The sequence below is a fragment of the Carica papaya genome, chromosome 6 (genome assembly GCF_054855325.1).
Source record: "Carica papaya isolate Zhongbai chromosome 6, ASM5485532v1, whole genome shotgun sequence".
Taxonomy (NCBI): Eukaryota; Viridiplantae; Streptophyta; class Magnoliopsida; order Brassicales; family Caricaceae; genus Carica; species Carica papaya.
The window spans coordinates 6,272,105-6,299,469 of record NC_142314.1 but is presented as its reverse complement, the minus strand read 5'-3'; the positions used below and the strand labels follow the sequence as shown (position 1 = coordinate 6,299,469).

General features: G+C 35.7%; 1 protein-coding gene across 2 annotated transcripts in view; it reads right to left on the bottom strand.

The window, feature by feature from the left end:
- Positions 1-27,365, bottom strand: part of PAA1 (P-type ATP-ase 1) — a 35,501-nt gene that overhangs the window by 4,581 nt on the left and 3,555 nt on the right. The window contains exons 4-15 of one of the 2 annotated variants that reach the window (XR_002539971.2): positions 14,693-14,767; positions 14,325-14,602; positions 9,588-9,821; positions 9,179-9,277; positions 8,822-8,971; positions 7,023-7,169; positions 5,415-5,465; positions 5,159-5,316; positions 4,891-5,023; positions 4,698-4,795; positions 3,741-3,987; positions 2,347-2,560 (exon numbers count right to left, since the gene is read on the bottom strand). Coding sequence is in view for 1 of the 2 variants with exons in the window: in XM_022044110.2 (XP_021899802.2) it covers positions 2,357-2,560; positions 3,741-3,987; positions 4,698-4,795; positions 4,891-5,023; positions 5,159-5,316; positions 5,415-5,465; positions 7,023-7,169; positions 8,822-8,971; positions 9,179-9,277; positions 9,588-9,821; positions 14,325-14,602; positions 14,693-14,767 (1,874 nt within the window). In the remaining variant the exon portion in view is untranslated. The remainder of the gene's footprint in view (positions 1-2,346; positions 2,561-3,740; positions 3,988-4,697; positions 4,796-4,890; positions 5,024-5,158; positions 5,317-5,414; positions 5,466-7,022; positions 7,170-8,821; positions 8,972-9,178; positions 9,278-9,587; positions 9,822-14,324; positions 14,603-14,692; positions 14,768-27,365) is intronic. The other variant, XM_022044110.2, reaches the window with a different exon arrangement.

Here is a 27,365-nt window from a genome sequence, read left to right as displayed (position 1 = left end):
TTTATTTCTTCACACTCTTATATTGTTACACCTGAGATATTTATATAATTCTTAACCTATACATAAAGAAATTACTATTCTACTAAAATTTTAATTATATTAAATTACTATTTTAATAAAATTTTAATTATATTATCTAAATTAATTAATAATAAAATATTTTAATCAACACTCTCCCTCAAATTAGTATAACGAAATCACACATCCAACTTGAAGACCAAGTTGCAAAGCAGAGGCAGACGCGTACGGAAGAGCCGGAAAAAGGACCAGAGAAGGCTGGTCAGAAGAGCTCAGGCGCGGAGGAGCCGAATCAACACCAGGATCACGAAACCAGAAGGGGACGCCTGCAGAAGAGCCGGAAAAAGGATCAAAGAAAGGCAGTCAGAGCGACTCACACGCGGAGGAGTCAGATCAGCACTGATATCGTGAAACCAGAGAAGCGGCGTCGCAGATGGTCGAAGAACATATCTAAAGAGTCACAACTGCGTGAAACCAGATTTGAAGCAGCGAATTGTGTGGCGATCTGTCCCTGGCGCGGCAGATCTGTGCGACTGAAGAGGAAGAGGCGTTGGATCTGTTGGTCTCGTGCTCGTTCGACACCAGAAGGCCGGAAGAAGCGCCGCGCACAGTTGAAGAAGAAGATCACAGTGACTGAATTGCGTGAAAGGCAGAATCCAAGCCATTCCGGCACAATTTTCACTAGATCTGTATCTGATCTGAACCCATTGGCAGTTTCTATAGTGATTCTTGGGGAAATCGCAGCGGGACGTGGCGGCGTGTGCAGCAGCACATGCAGCTCACGCACATCTGCTGCTGGCGGCCGACGGAGTTGGGGGAAGGCCGCCAGTGAGTATACAACACCGTCTGAGGTGGTGATGAAAGTTGATATAGATAAATGAATACCAACTCAGCTTATTGTGTTATTTTAGAGTTTGAAGGAAATCCTAAAATTAAAACCCTAAAATAACTTCATTTGTCTATGATATTATGTTGATTTTAGAAAAAAAAAATACAAATTTTATCTTTTCATACTCTTTATTTTATTACAACTAAAGTATTTATAAAATTTTTGACTTATAGATAAGAAAATTACTATTTTCATATAATTCTAACAACATAATATTACTATTCTAATATAATTCTAATTGTATCATCTCAATTAATTAAATAATAAAATATTCTAGTCAACAACCATACTGTCATTCGGCCATCAAAACATTACCGAAAGTAGGTAAGGACCTTACCCCAACTAACCTTGCTCAAAGCTGTTTGACCATCCTCCATGCGACTAGGTGATCTTTTCCATGATCATTCCAGTCACTCTACAAGAATCTACAATAGTTTCTATTCTCTTAGCCACACTTACTCGAATAGGAGACAAAGAGAAGAAGTTAATAGGAAAGTTAAATAGAGCACTCTTAGTGAGAGTCACCCTCCATCCTTCTGAGACAAATCTTCTTTTTCAGCTAGACAATTTCTTCTCCATCTTCACAATTTGAAGTACCAAATATCTTCTCCTCCTCTTTGGAACCAAGAGGCAAGCCAAGGTATTTGATAAAAAAACTAGCAACCTCGCAACCCAGAACTTGAGCCATCTTCACAACACAAAAACCATTCCCCACAACCACCATTTTTGAATCACCCTAATTCTTGAGGCCGTCGGCCACTTGAAAGCATAAAAGAACACATCTTATATCAGTAAGAGATTCTCTATCCAGCTACAAGAAGAGAAGGAAGACATCAGAAAACATGAGACGTGAAAACACCACCTTCTAATTCCTTGCCCCACTAACAGCCCTTTCCACAGATTCAATTCCCTTGCTTTGAGCAGCAGGAAGTTAAAAGTTCACATCAAATGATGAATTGGAAAGGGAAGATAGGATCTCCCTACATAAGAGCTCTAGAAGACGAGAAACATATGCATTAAAACAGAAATAACGGTAGATGGCTAAAGACAATACTTGTATCTATGAAAAATTTGATTTTGCCACATGTACTAAAAGAAAAGTGCACTTTCTCTAAGGCCTCAGTCTAGTGCCTCCCTTATGTTTGAGACACTTTGGGCATAAGTTAGGGCTTGGGTACCAGGTGTGGCTTCAGTAGTACTGCAGATAGACCTTTAATTTCTAAGTTTATGTTGCAAAGAAAAGTGATTCGAACATTGTTGTGTACTTAATTTTGAGGGAAGAGAAAGAAAAATGAATTCAGGAGTCTGGGAAGATGGATCTCGATGTGAAGTGACACAATGTTCACCGGCTATTTTAGTTAAGCAACGTCACCAATAACATGAAGCAAAAATTTCTGGAAAAACACACATCAAACTCATAAGCAAAGATGAAAAGTTACATGTTGAGACCTGTGACAGCCTGTTGCCCATTAATACAACAGAGGACACCTCACTGGCAGCTCCAACACCCCCACCCATAGCAACTCCAACATCCGATGAAGCCAAGGCAGCAGCATCATTGATTCCATCACCAACCATAGCAACAATGTTCTGACTCTTCTGGAGCTCACTTACAAACTTCTTCTTTTCACCTGGTTTAACCTCGGATAGCACCTGCAATACAAAGCAGATAAGTTATCACCCAATCATGTAATTATTAGGGTTTTTCTTTTTTTTTTTTAACATATAAGTAATTTTATTAGGAGAAAGAAAGCTGTTGCTAGTAAGAAGAAGAGGATAAGGTGTTGTCGTGCCAACAGAAGAAAGAACATGGAGCCAAAGAAAACAATTAAGCCAAATAGTGATCCATCCCTTAGCAAAGTACATAAACGCAACTATGGAATAAGCTATGGTACCTTATCCAAAGAGAAGTAAGGAAGAGCATTCTATCCCAGATACTTTTACATTGTTTTCATTCCATTGTTTAAAATTGCATTTCATTTTGTTATATGTAACTATTTCAGTTTGATGTATCTTTTGCTCATGTACTGTGGTACAAGGTTTAGTAGATTGGGGCAGTGAACTCAACTCCCAGAATAAGGGAAGTCATTCGGTCTTTTAGACAGTATGCTATTTTGTTTGTTTTTCAAGCCTCCAACTTTATTGGATATATATATATATATATATATATATATATTTCTTATGAGAGGAAAAAGAAGATATCATTTTTACAATTCATCGATGGAGTGCCACCCAAATACAAAAGAAGCTGTACAAACTATGAAAAGAAAAGAGAGTAAAATATCTGTAATTTCCCTATATCCTCTCTAGGGTAAAGAGAAGGACCATAAAGACAATACTCAAGTTCTAAAATAATAGATCCTAGTGCGAGCAAAAGAAAATATAATGCCATAAAAAACCTTCTATTCCTTTCTTTCCAGATAACCCAACTGATAGGAACATATGCTTTTTCCCAGAATTGAACACCCTAGTGCCATCCTAAGCCAATAAATTCATCTGCAATCAGATCACTGGCAGTGTAGGACAAGTTTAGTAGGATAGGGATGAATCCCATTGTATTCCAGCCTCCGTACACCCAAAAAAAAAAAAAGAGAAATGGTGCGGGGATTCACTCTCTTGCATGCACATCAGGCTCCCATTAACAACGAATCTACCACAATTCCTCATGTTATCTATCATGGGGGTTTTCTTGCAAGAGGCTTCCCAAGCAAAGAAAGCAACAAGAAACGAAGTTTTATTGCCCATGTATTATGACTATTCTTATCAATTGATGACTCATTTCAATTCTCACTCTTTAAGTTACTGTTCAGTTAATGGAAAGAGAATTCCCTACCTTTTCTTTTGCAATTCCAACAACAGATGCAACATACTCAGCGGTCCTCCTTTTGTCCCCAGACAACATGTAAACACTAATTCCTTGCCTAGACAAAGATTCAACAACATGTCCAGCATCTTCCCTGATCTGATCTTGAAAATAAATAAGACCAGCGAGGGTGTTCTCTACTCCAACATACACAATAGACTGACTATTAAGTTCATCTGTGGCCATTACTTGCAACGGACTCTCGTTAACACCATGCCTGCAATAAGAACTCACTAGAGATGTCACATTGAAACTTGAGGCTTCATATGAAACTAACAGGTTTTGTGCTTTATCAAAAGAGTTCTAATAACCGTTAAATCCTGAATGGCATTTGCTCTGAAGAATCACCTTGCATATTATGTATTGAGATAAGAGAATGCATAATAAACTTCTCATTAAAAGGAAAAGATATGCAACATAACAAAGATATCAACATATGGCAAGTATTTTTTAATAATCTTATGGTTTAAGATATTTGATGTGGGATTCTGTACGCAACTCCAATCCAAGTCACTGGATCACAGATAAATCAATATCACAGCGGAGACCACCAGAGTCTGACTCAATAACATAAGCTGTAATGGAGACTTATAGATAACCGAGCCACTAATGGTACATCAAGTTATTGTTGTGTTCAAATTTCAGCATGCCAATACAGATCATATCAAACCTAAAACCAAAACCCATATATATTTTCCCATTTTTCATAAGAGAAAGAAAAAAGGACATTTTTTGCTATTTAATCGTAATCTAGACTTTCAGTTCACAAATGGAAAGTTACAGCAAAGTAAGCAAACACCATGAGATGAAAAAAATTAAATGTAAAATACTAAACAAACATATAAAAACACTAGAACTAATGTTTACCTAATTGCACGCAATGAAGTATTGCAGCATATTAACTATCAGAAATAAGATTTCCCGTACCTTTGAACCCAGTCCAGTGTCCCAACAGAAACCCTCTTGTTATCAATGATAGCCGCTGCACCAGACCCTGGTTCCTCTATAAATGTTCCATCCACCACCTAATTAAATAACATCATTGTGGATGTTGCAAAATTCAAGAAATTTGGAAACACAATGTATTAGAAGCACATTCTTTAGGCTAAGGAGAAGTTACCTTCATATTTTGACAATTAGCAGCCTCAGCGGCCTCCACAATTGCTTTACCGACAGGATGAGCAGTATTTGATTCTACACCAGCAGCTAATCTCAGGACCTCAACTTCTGACCACGCATGACCTAAATTCTGTCTGCCACAGAACTTACAAAGCATTAGAATCACACACTAGAAATTGATTCCAAAAGCTTCAACTAGTGTAAATTGTGCTGACTTTTTATTAATGGATGCTTTCATAAAATAAAATAAGTTTAAATCATGATTTAACCTTGAATCTTTGGAAGTCACCACTTTGGTCACGACAGGCCTACCAACTGTTAGGGTCCCTGTTTTATCAAATACAACAGCATTGACCGATGAAAACTTCTCTAGAATATCTCCACCACGCAAAAGCAGCCCTTTCCTTGCCCCTAGTGAAGTTCCAACCTGAAACCAACATTAATAATTGATTTAATACCAAGAATAGCTTCACCATTCAATATCCACTTGTCTGACGCAAAGCCATCAGTCTATGATGTGATTACCAGCATGGCAGTAGGTGTGGCTAAGCCAAGAGCACATGGACAAGCAACGACCTGCACAAGAAATATAACTTCATCGACACAGAAAAAAGTGGGCTGCAGTGCAAATCAATAGAAACAAATGTAAATCTCCTTTCCAATTCCATTGAAAAGATCTCCAGGATATCTGCATCTAGATCAGGGAATGAGGTAAACAGCAATAAAAGTTGAATTGAAAATGATGCCATCATACACCAAAAGCCTCTAGACCTGACGTAACTGCCTCTTGTATGAGGCTTCTACCGGTCGAGTTCAAGCCTTAGTTCACGCCCGATGAGGGCTAGCAAAAAAAGAAAAGATGATGCCATCATACAAAATCAATAAAAAACTTCTGCTCTCACTTTCCTCATATTATACCAAAAGCTTTTGCTCTCATTTTTGCCGCATTATAAATATATCCAAGTCTATGCACAAGCAACACATGCATAACTACACATACATGGGTTGCACCCCCTAGGTGCTTTGTTTATATATTTATGCTTTTTCTTCTAAAAAAAAACACATGCATAACTACATAGATTTATAATTCTAACTTCTATGTTAAGATTTTCTCTATCATTTCCCACGATGACATATAGTAATCTTATTAGAATGTGTTACTATTAAGCCAAAATTATATAAGAAAAGTTGACAATAGCTATTGGGGATTTCATTGCCTGAACTGTTCCAATTTAGCTAAGCCATCTCCTTAAAGCACTATGTGATCTAATGATGTAGAAAACTTCGTTATCGATCCACATGTTATAACAGGCCAAAAGATCAGCTTCCTCGATGAAGTTTTCAATGATAGGCTTAGTGAAATGCTAGCAACTCTCAAAACAAAAACAATGAATTTCCTCCCATCTGAGCTTTCTAGATGACCTTCATGACTCAAGTAGAATAAAACAAACAATTTTACATACTGAAGTTTTCACCACTCACCAATATCCCTCAATTGAAGGAAACTTTCAACTGAAGACAACATTCAAGAAGTCTCAATCTTGATGTCTTTAGCTCCCCAAAAAATTGACCTATCTTTTCCTACATCTCAACCTACATCACGCCATGTCTAGCAAGAATTATAAACACAACACCTTCATCATCAAAATAAATCACATTGTAGAAGGATTATTACACTCAGTGGCATTCACCACCAAAAGAAAGAGTAAGAACTATGGCAGAGATCTGCAGGCCCCTGTGACCTGTAGCATTAAATCTGGTAAAACTTACAACCTTGCCTCTCTTCCCATAAACCATGTAAAGGATATCGGTCTCAATCTCATACATAAACCATTTAATTATAACAGTTAATAATAATAATAGCTGCTTGTGACGCTGTCCTCTACCCAAATGATTTCTTTTAATTCTTATAACCAGCAAGACTACAACAAAGAAAAAATTTATGGAAAACCACATTAAGCTAAATACATAAATCTTGCAGGACGAGGTAAAAAGACGAAACGATACTCATGCAATGAGAATCAGTGGACAAAAGCCTAAAAAGGAGAAATAATAGGCAGAGGTAATCTCGTGAAGTCAGTAGTGAAAACATGAATTAATTTCCTCGATAGACACAATAATCTCAAGAATTACCAGAACACTGCAAGAAAGCTGCAGCGCCAATGAAACTGTGCTTCCATGATATGAGGCAATTGGTAAAATGCGCGTACCAAACAGATTCCAAAACATAAATGTTGCAGCAGAGAGGGCCATCACACCATAGGTAAAGTGCCCAGACACCTGAAACACCAAAGAAATTAGAATCTTAACTAAACTTTCCACATTCAGACCAATTATAAGTAAAATGTAAACCTAATACTTTTCCTGCTTAAAGTGTCTTTACAAGCTCATAAGTATCATTTATAAAGGGATAGAAATGCTCTTATACCTAAATCTGTTATTAAATTCATTACCAGATTAACTATAAGAGAATATTTATTCCTTTAATATAAATCTAGGATAGTATTTTTTTTTACTTTAAGAGGTTAGCATCTGATTAAATATCCTAGCATGTACAATCAGTTCAATATGGGCACTTCGAATGCGTTGTGCCAATCCCCAAAAAGCGCCAGAGTGCTTTCAGGCATTTTAAAAATAAAGTGAAGAAGCCAATTCCATTGAGAACTGTAAGGGCACCATGTTCAATCAGCAAGGAACCAAGAAAGATATAGCACAGATAGATACAGTAACAGTTGAATTGGTTTAGTTTGGAGATCAATTGTCAAGAAACTAGGATTCGCCGGTTTAAGAATGGTTGAATGTATATTTATTAAATATCATAACCTATATATATGCAAGTTTCTAAAATAGAAAAGGAAATAGACAATTAATAACATAACATCTTAATAATACTTCTTATTCTATAAGAAGAATGCTATCAAGCACAGCTGTCCATGCAAATCTCTATACTTGAGATAGAACTTTCATCTTCCAAAAGTTACGGGATAAAACATGAATGGGCATTACGGTTGCAGGTGAGGAACCCGGAAAGAAAAAAAAAAGGATTTAAAGGTGTAAGCACCTGAAGACTCAAGGCTCCAAACACAACAATCAGGTGAAATGGTTGGACAATCTATTGAGAATAGTAATCAAATACATCAAATTTGTTATTCCCCTTTCTTTTATTAGTTTGCTCAGCTTTTCCAACTGAAATACTCCATTTTCCAGCATCGTAGAGCCTCATCCACAAACCATCTAGTCCTAGCGGTTTTTGCACATTATAACTCTCAAAGCTCATGTCCAAACACATCTGTTAGTTCTTCTTCTTCTCAATCTCTGCAATGTTGCCAAAATGTCTATGCTGATCTAAGAGATGTAACTTTTCCCATAGATGTTCATCTACGTACTTATGTATTAAATATGCATATTTACCCTCAATATTAGAGGGTATTTGTGATTATTGACAAAAAATGTGCATAAAGCAATAGGATGCTTTATGTTCCTTAAAACAAATAAATTCTTATTTAAAAAATAAGCAGTTATACATTAAAATAAAGTGCTACTTGTAAAAAATAAGTAGTTATTTTAGTAAATACTTTCTAAAAAACAATGATGAAGAGAAGTTAAATAAATTTATTAGATAAAGAAAATAAGAACCTGAAAATTTAGGAATGAGGTGCTTACTCTTTACCTTCTTAAAGTCACTTTTAAAAATCTAACAAGCATCCTGTCTTTTTATGTCTCCAAACAAAAAGATTAAAAAAGGGTACTTAAAGCTGCTTGTAAATATAAAAATAAATGATGTCAAACATCCTCTTATTAAGAAAACGGTATAGCAAAGCTAACATATGGACATTAAAATCATAATATTCCTGAATCTATCTAGGAAAACTTTTTCTAAACAATAAAAATGCGTGAATTCACATAATAAAGCATATAGAAACAAAGAAGACCTTGTCCGCTAATCGCTGTACAGGAGCCTCTTTACTTTGGGCTTCTTCTACCAGACGAACAATATCTCCAATTGCAGTCTCACCTCCTGGTCTACGTACTTCGACTGTAAGAGTTCCATTCAGATTTATACTTCCAGCTGCTACTTGACTCTATCAAAAAAAAAATCACAATTGTATGAGAAGATGCAAGAAGATGAGTAGCACGACCAAAACGCATTAGTTTCAGTGTAAACAATGCATAATTGAACAAATTTTGTGTAGATCTGAGAAGAGTAATAATAAACGTCTATAACTGCTACAAAGCACCATCTATATCTTGATATCAAGAAATAGCTACAAGTAGATCTAGAAAGATACCCCAGGAAGTTTGGTAACTGGCATCGGCTCCCCAGTGAAACTTGATTCATCAATGGTACTTCTACCAGCTCTAACGATTCCATCTGCTGGAACACGATCCTAGAGAGACGAGAAATATTTTTCAGATGTTGCCAAATATGCTACAGGAACAGAAATTCATGAATTTGTAGCACGTCAGATTTTTCAACTAATAATTAGCTGCAAGTATTATTCTTGCTTTTGAATTACATGCTTGGAAGAAGACCATCCTATGACATAATGAGTGGCAAAAAAGAAAATCTGACAGTGAGACCAACTCTGTGAAAAATGAAGTTTCTTTTAAACAGATATCTTGAGATGAGAATAAAAAATGAATGAAAAAGAAACATGACAGTTCACAATAACATCAGCAACATTCCATTTTACGTACTCCAGGTAGTACAACAATTAGGTCTCCAATGGAGAGGCTGTTACAAGGAACTTCAACAGTTGAGCTCATTTCTTTTGCATCACCATTGACCAGAAGACGAGCTTTTGAAGGCAAAACACTTAGAAGTCCGGTCATATCACTGGTAGCTTTAATTTTAGCTCTCTGTTCAAGATTCCGACCTAACAAGACAAATGCGATGAGCATAATTGGTTCCTCAAAGAATGTCCTCCAACCCTGCATACATAAAATCACTTCAGGGGCTAAAGTACAAACTAAATATTCAAATGACATGCTTCATCCTGCAGTATCTACTATATGCATCAAGTACATTATAGCGTTATAGGTTAATAACAAATAAATGTCTTAATCATGCCTCAGAATTACTGAACGGTAAGTTACCAAAGAAACCCCAAAAACTCTGGTCATGTATCTAACACCGTTATATAGCATTCATGTAAATTTTATCAATCGTGTTTGTGTGAAGTATTCATTTGGTGAATATTTTATCAAAGGGAACCAAACAAGTTGTAATAGTCTACAGGTATTTTTCACCAGTCTTTCCTATATACTGAATTCTCCTATAGTTAAGTTCTTATTCTTGTTATAGGTATCCATATAAATACCATATGCTAATTATTCAACATGATAAGCTGAGAGCTTAAACAAACTTCAGGTGTCCAGGGGTTTTTATAATTTCTGATACTGCCTAGAAAGTAGTTTCACATAGTCTTTTACCATATTTCAGTTTCCTTGATTTGCCTTGAGGAGACAACTTCAAAAACAAAGCCATCTGTGATCCTTAAGTTTCTAGATTTGGGAGAAAGTTTTCCAGCTGGAAGACGGGCTTTCCATCAAAGTGAGGGCATCTACCCTCATCAAATACACGTTTTCAAATTTGCGCATCTATGTTCTCTCTTTATTCCCTAAAACCCAGCTAGTATTGCAAACAGGCTAGAGTCACTCCAATGTCGATTTTTCTCGGATGATTCAGTGGACAATAGGAGATTCCATATGGTTAAGCAGCCACCTAGTATTGGTGGCCTTGTCATTCGGTATTTCCTTTATTTGTATAAGGCACCCTCAGAAATTGGCTTTTGTAGACTCATGTTCACCAATCCAAGCTAATGGTTGGGAGCTTTCCCAACTAAGCTTCGGCTCCATTTGTCAAGTGAGAGACTTATAGCGCCATCTCCTTCTATTTTTGTTTAAGAGTCATCCTCTTACTCCTGAGTAGGATTTACGATACCTCATTGGTGTTTTGATTGACTTTTAAATACTCTTTTACCATAGGTGGTCAGAACCCCCTTGAGGCATTGCATATTGAGTACTTTTTCCTTTCAAAAAAGCTATATGAACAGTTACTTAAATACTTTTTTGAAATAAAAAGAATAGTATTAATTCACAAGCACCAAGAAGGTGCCACCCATGTATAAAATTATTTACAAATCAGTGAATATGTATGTAACATTTCCAAAATCCTTTATGATATGAATAGGATAAAATCAGAGATCTCAAATATTGTAACCATCTATCCCTAATCTTAGAGAACTCCTCTTCCATCTCATCAAAAACTTTATTATTTCTCTCTTTCCAAATCACCCAAAGCATAGTAAGCGGAATGAGATCCACAATTTTTCTCCCCTTACTAATTCCCTCCCATAACCAAGTCTCATCTCTTATTGAACCAGCAATAACCCAGCTAATTCTCAATAATCCATAAACCATAGTCCATATCTTATATACAACAAGGCTCCATGATAGAATATGATTCCAGGATTCTGTTTCTCTCTTACAAAAATAGTAACCATTTACCGTAGTTTTCCGCTTCTCATCAGTTTGTCAATATCAATATATACTCTCTTCCCGCTTCCCATGCTAAAAAATCAACTTTTAGAGAATAAGAATATTTATGAGATTTCCTATAGAGTATTTTCCATTTAGTCTTTTATTCTATGGTCTTTTCCTTTCCTATAATTAGTTCCTATTCTTTAGATATGTGTGAACACGACATTCTTGAGCTCTGTATAGGCTAAGGCTAAGAAATATCTTGACATTGCGCTTCCTATACTACATAGAAATTGGGAAGTTAATATTTTTTATCAGTAGGGATCTTCTTTCAGCTGTTCTGATGTTGAGGCCATTGGATTAATCTTTTTGCATTTTGCTTCATTCCCTTTTTCGGACAATGTCTCATTCTCAATACTTGTAACTATCCTTCTCATTTTAATATGCTTCTTCTTTTATCCCAAAAAAAGTTCATGTTCTTAGTTTTTGTATATTTGTCAAAGGAATTCTTATAAATACTATGTACTATTTTTTTAACATAATAACGAGGAATTTTCTTTTAAAAGAAAAATAATATATTCGCCAGCATCAAAGGAGTGCAAACTCACACACAAAATGTTTACATGTCAAACAAAAATCCCATAGTCTAGAACGATGTATCCTTAAATTTATCAAAGCTTACATTTGGGAAGTACAATTAACCAAGAATCTGAATGATTGGGAGTTGGACAGCTACTTGACTCTTCTAGAAGCTTTGTCTCCAATATGATCTTTAGGGACTTGGGGGATGAACCGGTTTGATATTTATCACCAAAAGATTATTTCTCAATCAAGTTTTATTATCAGTACTTATCCATGAATGAAGATCAACTCGTCAAGTTCCCATCTAAGCTGGTCTAGAAAGTGAAAACCAGTGACAGTTGTGCTTTTTACTTGGGAAGCAATTTGGAAGCAGATTTGACCCTAGATAGGCTAATAAAAAGGTGCAAGACCCTAGTATATAGATGTTTTTTGTGCAAGAATGATATGGAGACCTGCAATAATATTCTCGATGGAGCCTGTACTCCTATCACACTTGGTCCATGGTGTGAATTGGGTCGTTGCTAGTAGTATTAGGGAGGAGTTGCGGACATGGAAAGAATTTCACAATGGCAAAGAAGACCCTCAGCTTATCCCACTCGCTACAATTTGGGTCATCTAAAAGGAAAGGAATATGAGGGTTTTTGAGGGTGTTGAACCTAATTTTAACAAATTTAAAGATATTTGAGGACCTTATTGGAGATCTTATTGTTATTTTGTTAGACTTGTAAAGATTTTTTATTACAGATTGCACCTTCTAGCACTATGTGAATATATAGTATTTTTTTGCTTCGCAAGAAAAACCTACCAAACTAACCTCAAAAGCTCTCATGTTTTTTCTTTCAAATTGCCCAAAAAGCAGCCAAAGGAATAAGCCTTGAGGGGTGCTTACCCTTGTGCCATCCTTTCCAAGCCCGTATCTCATCTCTCACCGACCCACCATTACCTATCTTATCCCCAAAAGACTATAAGCTAAAGTCCACAGCCGATAAGCAAACGGGCACCATAAGAGAATATGGTTATAAGAGATTGTAGTTACCCAAAAAGTAGCCAAAGAGATAAGCCTTGAGGAGTAGTTATCCTCGTGCAATCTTTTCCAAGCCCGAACTCAACTCTCATTGATCCTGCCATCACCTAGCTTATCTCCAGAAGACCGAAGACTAAAGTCTACATGCAATATGCAAACAAGCACCACAAGAGAACATAGTTACAGGATTTTGCATCATCTGATACAGAAACATCCATTTACCAAGATTCTTCCCCTCCTGATTAATTTGTCAAGGGTTAAGATGCATTCTCTTGCCGCTTCCCAAGCAAAAAGGGCCACTTAGGCGATGCTTTGACCTTCCAAATTTGGCTAGAGCTGATCTCCATACAAGTTCCCACCCTCTTGGCCAAGTGAAAGTATCCATGCAAGTTCCCACCCTCTTAGCCAAGTCTACATGCAATATGCAAACAAGTACCACAAGAGAACATAGTTACAGGATTTTGCATCATCTGATACAGAAACATCCATTTACCAAGATTCTTCCCCTCCTTATTAAATTGTCAAGGGTTAAGATGCATTCTCTTGCCGCTTCCCAAGCAAAAAGGGCCACTTAGGCGATGCTTTGACCTTCCAAATCTGGCTAGAGGTGCTTTCCATACAAGTTCCCACCCTCTTGGCCAAGTGAAAGTAGAAAGATTTCTTCGGTCTCCTTAGAGTTTAGGCTCCAAAAAGCAATGATATAGTAATATTTCAGTTTATTCTTCTACCAAAAAGCAATCACCGAAAAAAATAGCCCAGCCAAAAAACAGCTAAAGGAATAAGAGCAACAAGCTTCTCTCTTGACTTGCCCAACCTGAAGACCTTTTCCAAGCCCACATTCCTGCAGCCACCAAGTCATAAACCACCACTTATCTAGAAACCTATATCCTCCTAGATTCCAAGCACCAAAGGAGCAAATGGTTGTGATCCATTTCCTAAAGGCAAAGAGAGCACTGATTATCTGATCTCTTCACCAGATTATGATGTTGAAGTCCTGTAACCTTCTAACACAAATGAGGACTTCTTGATCCTTTAAAAGCCCTTCAATCATACTCCAACCAAAGTAGGGCCAGGACTCCTATCTAAGCTACCCCCACTCAGCTAAGTTAAGCAGTGCCAGCTGCTCACCACTCAAGGCATCCAAAGCAGATAAGGAAACAAACATATAAACTATCAACTAAACATATATTGTGTGGAAAATTATTTTCGAAAAAATTCTTAATTACAAAACTAAATATCCTGTATATTGTTCCTCAAGGAAAATAAAAACCATAATATTCATGAAGGCATGTATTAAGAAACTGTATAATTGTATCTCCGATGAAAGGCCTAAGGGCCACACTCACCAACTTTGGTATTAAGGCAGCTAATGAACTAACAGTAAATGATGATAATGCTCCAAGACCAACTAATGTGTTCATGTTTGGAGTCCCCTTGAAAAGACTTTTTAATCCATCCATAATAAGTTGACGTCCAGGGCCAATCAATGTAAACAAAGACAATGACAGATGGAACCCTGTTGAATGACATGCATGGATCCACGGAGCTTTAGCACCTAAAATATGTGAGAGATGGCCAACGAGGCATACGGCACATAAAGCCCAGGAAACAGCAAGTTCACGACCTATAAAAGTAAGTAATTAGCCTTTAATTCCTTGTGGATGTATCATAGAATTGTTGCCATGACCTATAAAAGAATGAGAAAGATGCTTACCACTTTCTTTTAACCGAATACGCTTTTCATCCATTTTTCTTTCAAAAACTTTGAAGAAGTTCTGTTTTCCTGAACCTGCACACACTCAGAATTGAACAATCAAGACATTATTGAAATTTGCAAAAATGAACGCACGGCATATCAATTAAACTCAAAGCCATCTAAAATTCCTTTAAAGGTATGAGTTCAGGCAGAGTGAGCTACTCTATAAAGAAGTAATGAATTAAAGAATAATGAAAAGCAGTTTTAAGATATTGAACCAAAATAGCAAGTCTAAATTTCTCCAATGGAAGTAAAACAAATCCATGGACAAGTATCTTTGTGTTAGGAAACAGAACCTCGCATCTTCCCCAGAAACTGAAGACATGAAGTATGTGTTGATATTAGGATGGCGAGAAACAAAAAGGTAAAAGATTTAGATAAGAAACTTTAGCAAGATAAAAGCACAATGTGAAATGACTAGCATCTTCTTTGTGGTTGAAGAGACGTTAAACCCAAACAACATACAAACAGACAACTAATCAACCATAAAGTATAACCATGATAAACCATTGCTAGTAATGAGCAGATGCCATTATTCAAGATTACACTGAAAAACTCTGTCTAGAATCATGAATTAATATATCATTCCCAACACAGTTGAATGTCAGAGCAACAAACTAACTAGGATTATATATCAAAAATTCATTTATCATTTCAAAAAAAATTCTCTAGAGTTTGAGATACCCAGTTTATCTTGCTTTTGAATTGACTACGGCAAAGGATATTATTAAGAGGTTCACCAAGACATGGTGGCAAGAAGTTCTACCTAGATAATGATATGTAAATAAAATAGGATTATAGAGTACAGTTATTAAAAATTATGAGTTTGAGAAGAAGATAGATATCCTTAAAATTGACTAACTACTTAATTCAAAAATAAACAAAAGTAACTTAATTTGAAAGAACTATTAGCCTAATAAGTTTTATCCTTCTTATATTAGAAATCTTAATCTCTTTTAAAATGTAAAAATATTTGAAATAAATTGTATTTACAATTACTTTTACTGTTTTCTGTTTTCATTTATGTTATACAGTTTATTGCTAGGATCAAGCACTGTAACAAAATGCTAGCTGTCATTTGCTGATTATTCTTTCCGCTAACTGTCATTTCTCTCTGTTTTGCTTATAAAATGAGGCACTAATCATTAATGTAATAAGATGAAAAAAAGAGTTTTTCTTACTCTCAAAATCTTCATGGTATCAGAGCTTATCTGATCCAAATTCTTCAACATCCCTCTTGCGTTCAATAGGCAATGGATGAACAGACTTCTTCTCCGCCCGAAGTTCTTTCGAGCTCCTATCTTCCGGTGCCTGATAGCTATGTTCTCGCTGATCAGGCTCCTTCTTTCGTTACTGGCCATCGACTAAATGGCAGTAACTATCTTCAATGGTCGTCCTTGGTATTAATGTTCATCTGAGGGAAAGACCGAGACGAATACCTCACTAGAGAACTCTCACCATCTCCCGCGAATGATCCAAATGCTCGAACATGAAAAGTATAAAACAATCTTGTTATGCCTTGGCTGGTGAACTCAATGACCACCGAAATTGGAGAAAATTTTCTCCTTTATGAGACTGCACATAATATCTGGGTCGCAGCCCACGAGTTCTACTCCACATGTGACAATACTTCTGTCATCTTCGAAGTCGAAGCAAGTCTTCACGACCTGCGCCAAGGAGAAAAGGCGATAATTCAATATTATAATTTTCTTGGCAACAACTTGACGCTTTAAGGAACATGCTTAGAGCTGTCCCGAGAATGTCAGGAGATTCCGAAGCACCGTGGAACATAAACAAATATTCAAATTCCTCTTCGGAGTGAACAAATACCTCGACGAGGTAAGAGAACGCATCCTTGGAACCAAACCTCTCCCGAACATTTGAGAGATGTTCTTTGAGGTGCGATGGGAAGAAAGCAGGAAGAAAGTAATAATGGGTGAATTGCAACTCAGCCCTAACCTTGCTGAAAGCAGTTCTCTCTCACCCGAGACTGGTGTAGCCCTCACAAGTCGGGTGACTGAGCGGAAGGGACGGCCATGGTGTGAATACTGTAAAAAACCTGGGCACATTTATGGAAGATGCAAGAAGCTTCACAGGAAGCCAGCTAAAAAAAAAGACACCAAAGCAGAAGACTCATCGGGGCAATTTTGTCTAAACTGAGGAGGAATCAGCTACAGCCGTTCCTACCGAAAGCCCTCTATTTAGTCCTGAACAGATCAGCCTCCTCCAGAAAATGTTTTCTCTCAATATGGTTCTCAGTAATGCTTTCATATCTCTTAAAGGTAATTTTTCTGGTCTCTCAACTTATTCCACAAAAAGGAGAATGTGGATTATTGACTTAGGTGCTTTCGATCATATGACCGGAGATATCTCACTATTTAAAGAATACAATAAGTGCAGAGGTAAATTCTCAATTAAAATTGCTGATGCCTCTAATTCCCAAGTCGAAGGAACATGAATAATTGCACTGTCACCCAAGTTAATTTTGTACTCTGTACTATACATTTCAAATTTGGATTGCAATCTCCTGTCAATAAGAAAAGTATCATGGCATTTGAATTGTATAACTACATTTAACTCTAATCTGTGTGAATTTCAAGATTTGGACTCGGGGAAGACGATTGACAATGCTAGTATGGATTCGAGTCTTTATCTACTACAAGCTGACAACTCTTCTCTTAGTGGACAAACTCATCATACAATATGTATTAATTCTGAATCTGTAAACAATTTAAATAGGAAATGTCCCATCATATTATGCCATTACCGTTTAGGACATCCTAATTTCTTGTACTTGAAAAAGCTATTTCCTACTTTGTTTCGAAATAAAAATCCAAATTCCTTTCAATGCGAAGTATGTCAGCTGTCTAAACATATTCGAAATTCATTTCCCAGTTCAGTTTACAAACCCAGAAAAACTTTTTCATTAATCTATAGTGATGTATGGAGTCCCTCTCGGGTTACTAATATCACTGGAACAAAATATTTTATATCTTTTGTTGATAACCACAGTAGAATTACTTAAATCTTTCTCATGAAAGAAAAATTTGAAGTTGGCCAAAATTTTCAAAAATTTCACACTATGATTCAAGTATTGAGATCAGACAATGCTTTTATGACCACAGTATTATTTATCAAAGTTCCTGTGTTAATACTCCACAACAAAATGGCATAACCGAACGAAAAAATAGACACATTCTTGAAGTGGTCCGATCAATTATGTTCACTACTCACATTCCAAATTTTTTTTGGGGAGAGGCTGTTCTCACTGCTGTATACTTGATAAACCGCATGCCTTCCCAAACTCTTGCATTTCGAACACCCTATGATACACTTTTAAAGGCCTTTCCACAATCTCATATCCTTCATACTCTTCCCTACAAAGTTTTCGGTTGTGTAGCCTATGTTCATATTCATGCTCATCTCAGGAGTAAACTTGATTCAATGACCATTAAATGTGTTTTTGTTAGATATTCACCAATTCAAAAAGGATACAAATATTTTTGTTTCGGAACCCGTCGTTTCTACAACACTATAGATTTTACTTTCTTTGAAAACCAGTCATTCTATCCCACTACTGATATTCAGGGAGAAAGTATTAATCAGAAATATCAAGTATGGGATATAAGTACACCATCTCTCATCTCTCTTCCCCTTACTATTCCCGAGTCCTCATCAAATTTTTCTGAAACCAGTAACAAAGAGTCTGAACCTAAACCTGCACCTACTACTATCAACAAAGAGTTACGTGTCTATACTAAGAGAAACAAAGCTCCAGTTGATAAAAATTCTAAACCAACTACACATTGTCATGAGTCTATTCCAGTTCCAAGCAGTAAGGACACATCAGGTAATAAGTTTTCAGGCACAATTTCTGATACTGTTACTATTACTAACCATGATACTGAGTTACCTACTGCTTTGCGGAAAGGAACTTGATCTTGTACTAGACATCCTATACAGGATTATGTTTCATTCAACAACTTGTCTTCAAAGTATCATGCCTATGTAAGTAAGCTTGATGGCAGCTCCACTGAACCTAAAACAATTCATGAAACCTTTGCACTACCAGAGTGGAGAGGTGTTATTCAAGAAGAGATCAGAACCCTAGAAAAGAACAAAACTTGGAAACTGACAGAACTTCCACCTAGAAAACATAAAGTGGGGTGCAAATGGGTATTCACTACAAAACACAATCCTAATGAAAGTGTGAATCGGTACAAAACTCGTCTAGTAGCAAAAAGCTTCACTCAGTCCTACGGGATAGACTATTAGAAGACATTCGCCTTAGTGGCTAAGCACAAGACTATTTGGGTATTACTCTCTCTTGCTTCTAATCTTGATTGGTCTTTATGTCAACTTGATGTAAAAAATATATTTCTCAATGGAGATTTAGAAGAAGAGATATACATGGAAGTTCCTCTGGGCTTTGAGACCACATATGAATCTCACAAGGTGCGCAAACTCAAAAAGGCACTCTATAGTCTAAAACAATCTCCGAAAGTTTGATTTGACAAATTCACCAAAGCAGTTAAACATATGAGATATGAGCAGTGTTAGTCTGATCATATTTTATTTGTCAATAACAGTGCCTCTGGTAAGAATATTATCCTAATTGTTTGTGTTGATGATATTATTTTAACAAGTGATAACATAGAGAAAATTCAAAAACTCAAAACTTTTCTTGCCACGGAATTTGAGATAAAAGATCTTGGAGCACTCAGGTATTTTCTGAAAATGGAATTTGCTCGTTTTAAAAAGAGATATCTATATCACAACAGAAATATATTTTTGACATGCTGAAAGAAACAGGGACGCTTGGGTATAAACTAGTAAAAACACCCATAGAAACAGCTACAAGAGTTAGATTTAAAACCGATGACAAGCCAGTTGATAAAAAAATATATCAGAAACTTGTTGGCAAACTCATTTATCTCGCTCATACTAGATCTGACATCAGTTTTGTTATAAGTACTGCAAGTCAATTCATGAACTAACCTACTAATGATCATATGAATATAGTATATCGAATCCTAAGATACCTTAAAAAAACTCCAGGACAATGTTTATTTTTCCAGAAAACAATGAACAGGAATATTGAAATCTACACAGATGCAGATTGGGCGGGTTCTGTAACTGATAGAAAATCTACATCTGGGTACTGTACTTATATTTGGGGAAACTTAGTCATTTGGCGGAGCAAAAAATAATCTGTTGCGTCACGAAATAGTGCAGAAGCTGAATTTCGGTCACTTGCTCATGGAATATGTGAGGGAGTTTGGTTAAAAAGGGTTCTAATGGAAATAAAATTCTCAGTTACTACTCTCATGAAAGTATGCTGCAACAATCAATCAACAATCAACATAGCTAAAAATCTTGTATATCATGATCGAACTAAACATGTGGAGATAGATAGACACTTTATCAGAGAGAAGATTGAATATCAAACCATTACAATACTCCATTTTCCTACAAGTCAGCAAACTGGAGATATTTTAACAAAGGCACTTCCCAAAAGACCCTTTAACGAATTGATATCCAATCTACACTTACTCAATATTTACGCAACCTAGATTGAGAGGGAGTGTAGAAATATTAGAAATAAATTGTATTTACAATTACTGTTACTACTTTCTGTTTTCATTTTTGTTAGACAGCTTATTGTTAGGATCAAACACTGTAACAGAATGCTAACTGTCATTTGCTAATTATTCCTTCTGTTAGCTGTCATATTTCCCTCTGTTTTGCCTATAAAACGAGGCACTAATCATTGATGTCATAAGATGAAAAAAAGAGTTTTTCCTACTCTCAAAATTTTCATAAAAGAAAAAGAATGTTACAAGGCATAGAAAGAAATCTTAACCTAAATCTATAAAAGACGAACATACATGAAAAAGTGAAGTGATATAAAGATGAAAGTAGATTTTAGGCAGTTGGCTCTCCTTTAGATAGAACTAAAGATTATTGGTTCTGCCAGATGGGTGTTTTGTACGGAGCATCCTATTCCAAATGGGGGAAATTTAGAAACTCTATAACATTTTGATTTCTGATCTTTTATAGATTCCTTCTATATGGATGGCCCCCCGTACCTGTTAGTATTACATTTGTTTCACCTCAAAAATAAAATCCTCCAGTTAAATCAAGAAAGAACATGAAAATAGAGAAAATCGAATTTGCCCAAAAGGAGCTATGAGCAGTCCATTCCCTTAGCATAAAGAAAACTCCCAAAAGAAACTATGAGCCTTAATCCATAATGGAATACAGCAACCTATCTGTTCCAAAAAAGCTGGCACAGTAAGAAACAAACTTGATTCTGGCAGTCATAAAACAAATATCCCAGCAAAAATAGTCCCCAACCATAACATATTCTACTCCTTGTTCCTCCTGAAACAATGTGAATATATTCTATTCCTTGTTCATCCCACAATATTGCAAATCATAGAAATAAAAATTTCAAGAGTTACTAAACAAACCCAACAAACACCATAAAAGAATACAATGCAGTTCCAAAACCACTTCACAATGAAGAAACAGACAACTTAAACTCAGAATTCAGCTAGCACATCAAACAAACACTCAACCATAAATCTGTGCATATTTATTTAAAAAATAAATAAATCTCTGTGCCAATAACAAACTATTCATTTTAATCCAGTTTAGGACGACAGTCCAAATGAAGAGGGAGCTTTCAGCTTCCAAAAAGAACTGATGAATGCCATGTCAACTAGTGAAATGATGGTTAAAATTTTTGAAAAAGAATACAAGTTTAAACACCTGAAGATTCTAGGATTCGCACCCTACAATCCAGTTTAGGAACAATATGAAAGGAATTAAGGACGTTAAGCAAAAAAAATCAAATCTAACATTTCCAACCTATAAGGTTCTTAAGGAACATATTACAAGAAATGTGGCCATCTAACTGATTCATGAATGAAGAAATAGGAGCATTATTATGGTGCAGGAAGAGTCTATAAAGACGATCAAAGCAATTGTCCCAAACGATTTTTCCATCCAAAAAGAAACCAAGACCCATCACCCACCCTTAGGAGGAGTGAAAGACTAAGGAAGCATATAACAAGGGAGAATTTCTAGGGGCACCTATGAGTCCATAATGTGGCTGTAATTTCATATGCAAAGGTATAGGAGTAAAATACTCATGCAATTACTTTTAGGGTCTCGTTTCCTATAGCAAGAGTTGTCCATATATGTGTATATATATATACACCCACATTATATATGAAAAAATAATAAACACGTTACTCTACTCTCCCACGTGGCATTAGCGATATATAAAAAAATATCATAATATTTTTATAAATCCAAATTGGCCTGAACAAGACCAGCTTCATCACTGAAACAAAGAAAACAGAAAAGAACCCTAAACAAGACCAGCTTCATAATCGGCCACCATCACTAGAAACCAATCTTCATAGCCCAAAGAAGATCCACCAGCCACGACAGCTGCCGCACCAGCCGCTGCTGCATCTCCAACCCTCCAACCGCTCAGCCACCCTCTTCTGCACAGCCGCATGCTGCACCTGATTCAGCTGTGCACAGCCTCCATGCACATCTGCTTCGGCCATGTGCTGCACCTGCCTCATATCCCAGCCACACCCAGCTCTGCTTCTATGGAGCTGATATAAAGCCTGCTGCTCCACTTCAGTCTGCGTTTATCACCAGCTACTGCAGCAGTCGGCCTTCATTACCATGAGACCCTTCCACTATGTTTCTTCCACTACCTTTTCAAGCATGTCTGGAGTCACGTCACAAGCCACTGGTGCGAAACTTGAAGATTAATTTTACAACATTCAGCTGGAGAATTACAATAAATTCAGGCAGTCTACCAATTGTATGGAAAAAACTACCTAAAGTGGTTACAATGAACCATATTATCCTAAGAGACAAAGGAAATATAAACCAGCTTTTAGGAACAAGGCTATAACCAGGAGACCCTTAATTTGATGCATGCGAGGAAGAAGACTCCTCAATCATGGACTGCCTTTATAACTCCACCATCTTAGAAACCAGTAACACCTGTATGTTTTTGCCAAATGCAAAAGAAATTTGGGAGGCAGTGAGACAAACCTACTCCAAATTCCGAGATGCAACTCAATGACCTGATGACTACGATTCCCTCCATGAGACAAGATAGTAGAACTATTACAGAATATGCCAATCTCCTGAACAGTTGATGGCAAGAATTAAAACACTACCATTGTTTCAATATGCAAGCGCAGATGCAGCTTCCCTAAAAGCCTTAGTTGAGAAAGACAGAGTTTATGAATTTTTGTTGGAGTTTGATCCAGTAAGGATTCAGATACTGGGTAAAGACGATACATCGTCCCTGAAGGAGGTGATCTCAATCATTGTGGCAGAGAAAAGCAGGATGGATAATGTTGGAATCCTGCTCTAATAAGAGCTCTATTATGCTCACAAATGGTCCAAAATCACACTAACAGAAGGAATAATCTAACAGCACCAAAGCAGGTGGATAGAATCGGGACAATCTATAATGTATCTTTTGCAACAAACTTAGGTCTGCCAAAGAAAAATGTTGGAAGCCATATGGTGAACCACCCATTCCAGCAAAGAATAGAGATACAAAAATGTTCCATATAGGCTCCAAGGATAGGCTCACTTGGCCAATCAACAAGCAGAAGAAAATACTCCAAAATTTCAGTGAGTTTGAAGCACAAATTGAAAGGCTAAACACTCGAGTCTTTGACAAATCCCATAGGTACCAGTTTATTGAGACACTCAGGTAAGTTTCCTGCTTCACACGGTTTTAAATGTCCTAGGTAGATCTTGAACATCATAGATTATAAACTCAAGAGCCACTAATCATATGGCAAACTTCTCTCAGTATTTTAGCACATATGTTCAGTATCCAAGTAGCAGAAATAATCATTGCAGATAGTTCATTAAATACTATTGCAGAAATAGGTAATATAAGGACTTGTCTCAATCTTCTCCTTGAGAGTGTGCTTCATATCTGAAAACTATGCATTAATCTTGTACTGGTGGCTAAATTTTCTCATAATTTGAATTGCAAAACAATTTTTTTCTTCTCTCATTGTAACTTTCAGGACCAAAATTCAGCAAAGAAGATTAGAGATGCTAAAGTTAGGAATGGATTATACTTTCTGGATACATCTGGATTATCTCTCTCCTATTTATCTAACACTACTACGGACAAGATTTCGCCATACCAACAAAGATTTAGACACTTCTTTTTTAATATCCCTAAGGTTATGATAATGAAAATTTGCACTTCAATATATGTGAATAATCTAAAACATAAACGTGTAACCCTTTCTATCAGCAATAAAATAAGCACTATTTATTTTTTATTAACTCATAGTGATATTTAGAATTTATAATATTTATAGAGGTTCGTTTGTTTCTTTCAAGATGATTGTACAAAAGTCACCTTACTTTTTTCGCTTAAGTTAAAATCTTAGTCATATACTTCTACAATTTCACAAGAAGATTAAGACCTAATGTGGGGCTCACACTGACAGTACTAAAGATTTTTTAATCAAACACTCCATTTTTTTTCACCAATAGACTATTCATGAATCTTCATATTTCAACATTTCACAATAAAACAAAGTAGCAGAAAAAAAAAACCACCTCTTTGCTGCTACCCGATCCTAAAACAATGTACTTAAACAATATTGGGAGAAAGTCATTTTTATTGCTACCTACTTTATTCATTGATTACCATTCAGAGTATTAGATTTTAAAAAGTACAATAGAATTTTTCTATATTTTATTCAAAGGTCAGTGTCACAAACTATCTTGTCCCTAAAATATTTGAGTACAATGTCTTTGTTACGTACATCCAAATCAATGGGAGAAACTTGACCCAAGAAACCTAAAGCGTGTGTTTGTGAGATATTCCTCTATTCAAAGTAGTACACATGCTATCACCCGCTCCCTAAAAAATTCTCTGTCTACAAATATTACATTTTGTAGAGACAAAGATCTTATCTTTCTCATCTTTATCTTCAGGATGAGCCAATATAAAAGATATGGATTTATTTTTTTATTACATTACATCACCATCTACACCACCAGCAAACGACCAACCTTTATTAGTTGTCAATTATAATCGATAACTACAACAGTTTGATGTGAAAAATACATTTTTACAAGGAAACCTACAGGAAGAAATTTACATGAAAATTTTACCAGGATTCACAAAAAATGTATGAGGCAACAAGGTTTGCAGATGAAAAAATGCTCTATATGGACTCAAAAGTTCCCAAGAGCATGATTCAAAAAGTTCACAAAATGAATGCTGGCAATAGAGTACCAACAAAATCACAGAGATCACACTTGATTCATCAAGTACCAGATTTAGGAGGAGTTACAACCCTCTTGGTACAAGTTGATGATATTATTGTAATTGATAATGATGAAAAAGAGACATTGATAGTTAAACATTGTTTGAAAAAGGAATTCGAAATTAAAAAACTAAGAAAACTAAAAAATTCCTTTAGTATTCAATTGACTCACTTAAAATAAGAAATCTTCATTTTTGAACAAAAGTAAATCAATGACTTTCTAAAAGATATAGGCAAAGTGGCATGCAAACCCGTTGTTGAATATTATATTTTATTATTTAATTAATTAATTATTTTATTATTTAGTATTATATAATTAAGATTTTATGAGAATAATAATCTCATATTATTATAATTTTACAGTTTAATAGGTATTCACTGGGTTATAGCAGGCTCCATCAAGGCTGAACTTCTCGCTTGGGAGGGTCTCACTTTTAGGAACAAATGCTTCCGACTAATTCCGCTCACTATTTTCTGAATTGTTTAGAAAGAAAGAAACAATAGAATTTTTGAGGTTATTAAGAGGAATTTTGTTAATATCAAGGACAAATGGTTACACCTTTTTGGTTCTATTATGTTAAGACACAATCTTGATAGTTTTGATGATTTTGGGCTCATTGTAGATACTCTTACCGAGTTGTAAATTCCATGTACTTGGGTGGCGCCTCCTTGGCACTTAATTAATATATGTTTTACACTTTCTTCTCAAAAATAATTCTAATAGAATAAAAATTTCTTTATTAATAGATTAGAAATTCTATAATACCCTAAATGTAACAATCTAAAATGTAAGAAATAAAAAATCATTTATTTTTTCTCCTAAAATCGACACCTATTAACACACTAATTGATCCCAATCATAAGCTGGAATTAGCAGAGAAGACACAACCATCAACAAGGAAATTTATCAAAGGCTACTTGAGAGACTTATGTATCTACCTCATACTAGACCAAACATTATGATCAGTGTGATCAATCAGTTTGTGTACAATTCTAAAAAAAAATGTACTTACAAACAACATACCATGTACTATAGTATTTGAAAGGAACACCAAGAAATGGTATCATTTTAGAAAGAATACCATATTATTACCGGAAGCTTAGGCTGATGCAAACTATATTGTATTAGTAGTGGATAGAAAATCTACTATAGTTTATTGCATATTCCTTGGAGGAAATATGATTACATGGAGAAGATAAAGTTGTACCAAACTGCCAAAATTGTTTCCTTTGTGCTTCGTGGGGTTCATGGTTCTTCTAGAGATGTTTCTTCTGCTATCCTTAAAAGAGGCTGGAGTTCTTTGTTTTTTTTTTTTTTGAAATAGGAATTCTTTGTTATTTTGATGTACTTCTTTTCCTTTTCTTCTTTTTAGGAGGTTGTATTGCCATCCAGCTTTGCATTTTCCTCTCTTCTCTCTAACAAAAGTTCTTTTTTCATAAAAAGTATTATAAAGTATAAGTAGTCGGTGTGTCCATCAGAGAAAACAGTAAAGAGCGATATAAGCATAGAAACAGGCAGAGGACATTTATTCCTAACTGAAGAGATGAGTTAGAGAAATACTTATTGACCAACTGTTATAAGCTTATTCTTTATAGAAGAAAGGTATTGTGTATTGCTTCATAACCATTAACGTAAATGAAAGCAATATTACTTTTGCCTCACTAGACAATTGGTGGTATTTCAGCCAGGTTATAAATGAAATACATTATGTGACAAAAGGTCCCTGTATTTTCTAGACAGTTGAGCATTAACAAATTTCTCCAAAACAAACAGGCTCCTGGGGCCTTGGCATCAGAAATTCCTCTTCCGATCAATCCACCATATGCAGCAGCTTTAACTTACCTATTAAGGGAGAAATTATAATATTAATATTGACTCTAAGCCTATTCTTCTACATCCAACATAGACAAAACAAATATGTAAGTCTGCACAAGCAAACCAGACTTCAAAATGAACCCAACAAATGAAGGACATACCATAAAGAATTATGGTTTGCTCCTCAACCAAATTGTTTGCAATTCTATGGTGAATCACCTTCTTCAATAGCTCCCTCACCTGCCACTAACCGACCAAACTTTATAGAAACCATTAGAAAAAAATCTTCGACTTATGCTAATCTCCACTTCCATTGATAATCAGAAACGCTTTTAATGTTTTCTCCAAAATGATTTGATTGGACCATCAGAGGATATTGTGATATAATAATCTTTCAGAACATTTAAAATGTTATCCATCTCCTATGTATTTACTGAAGAAGAAGAAAAACAAAACTGTCATCCGC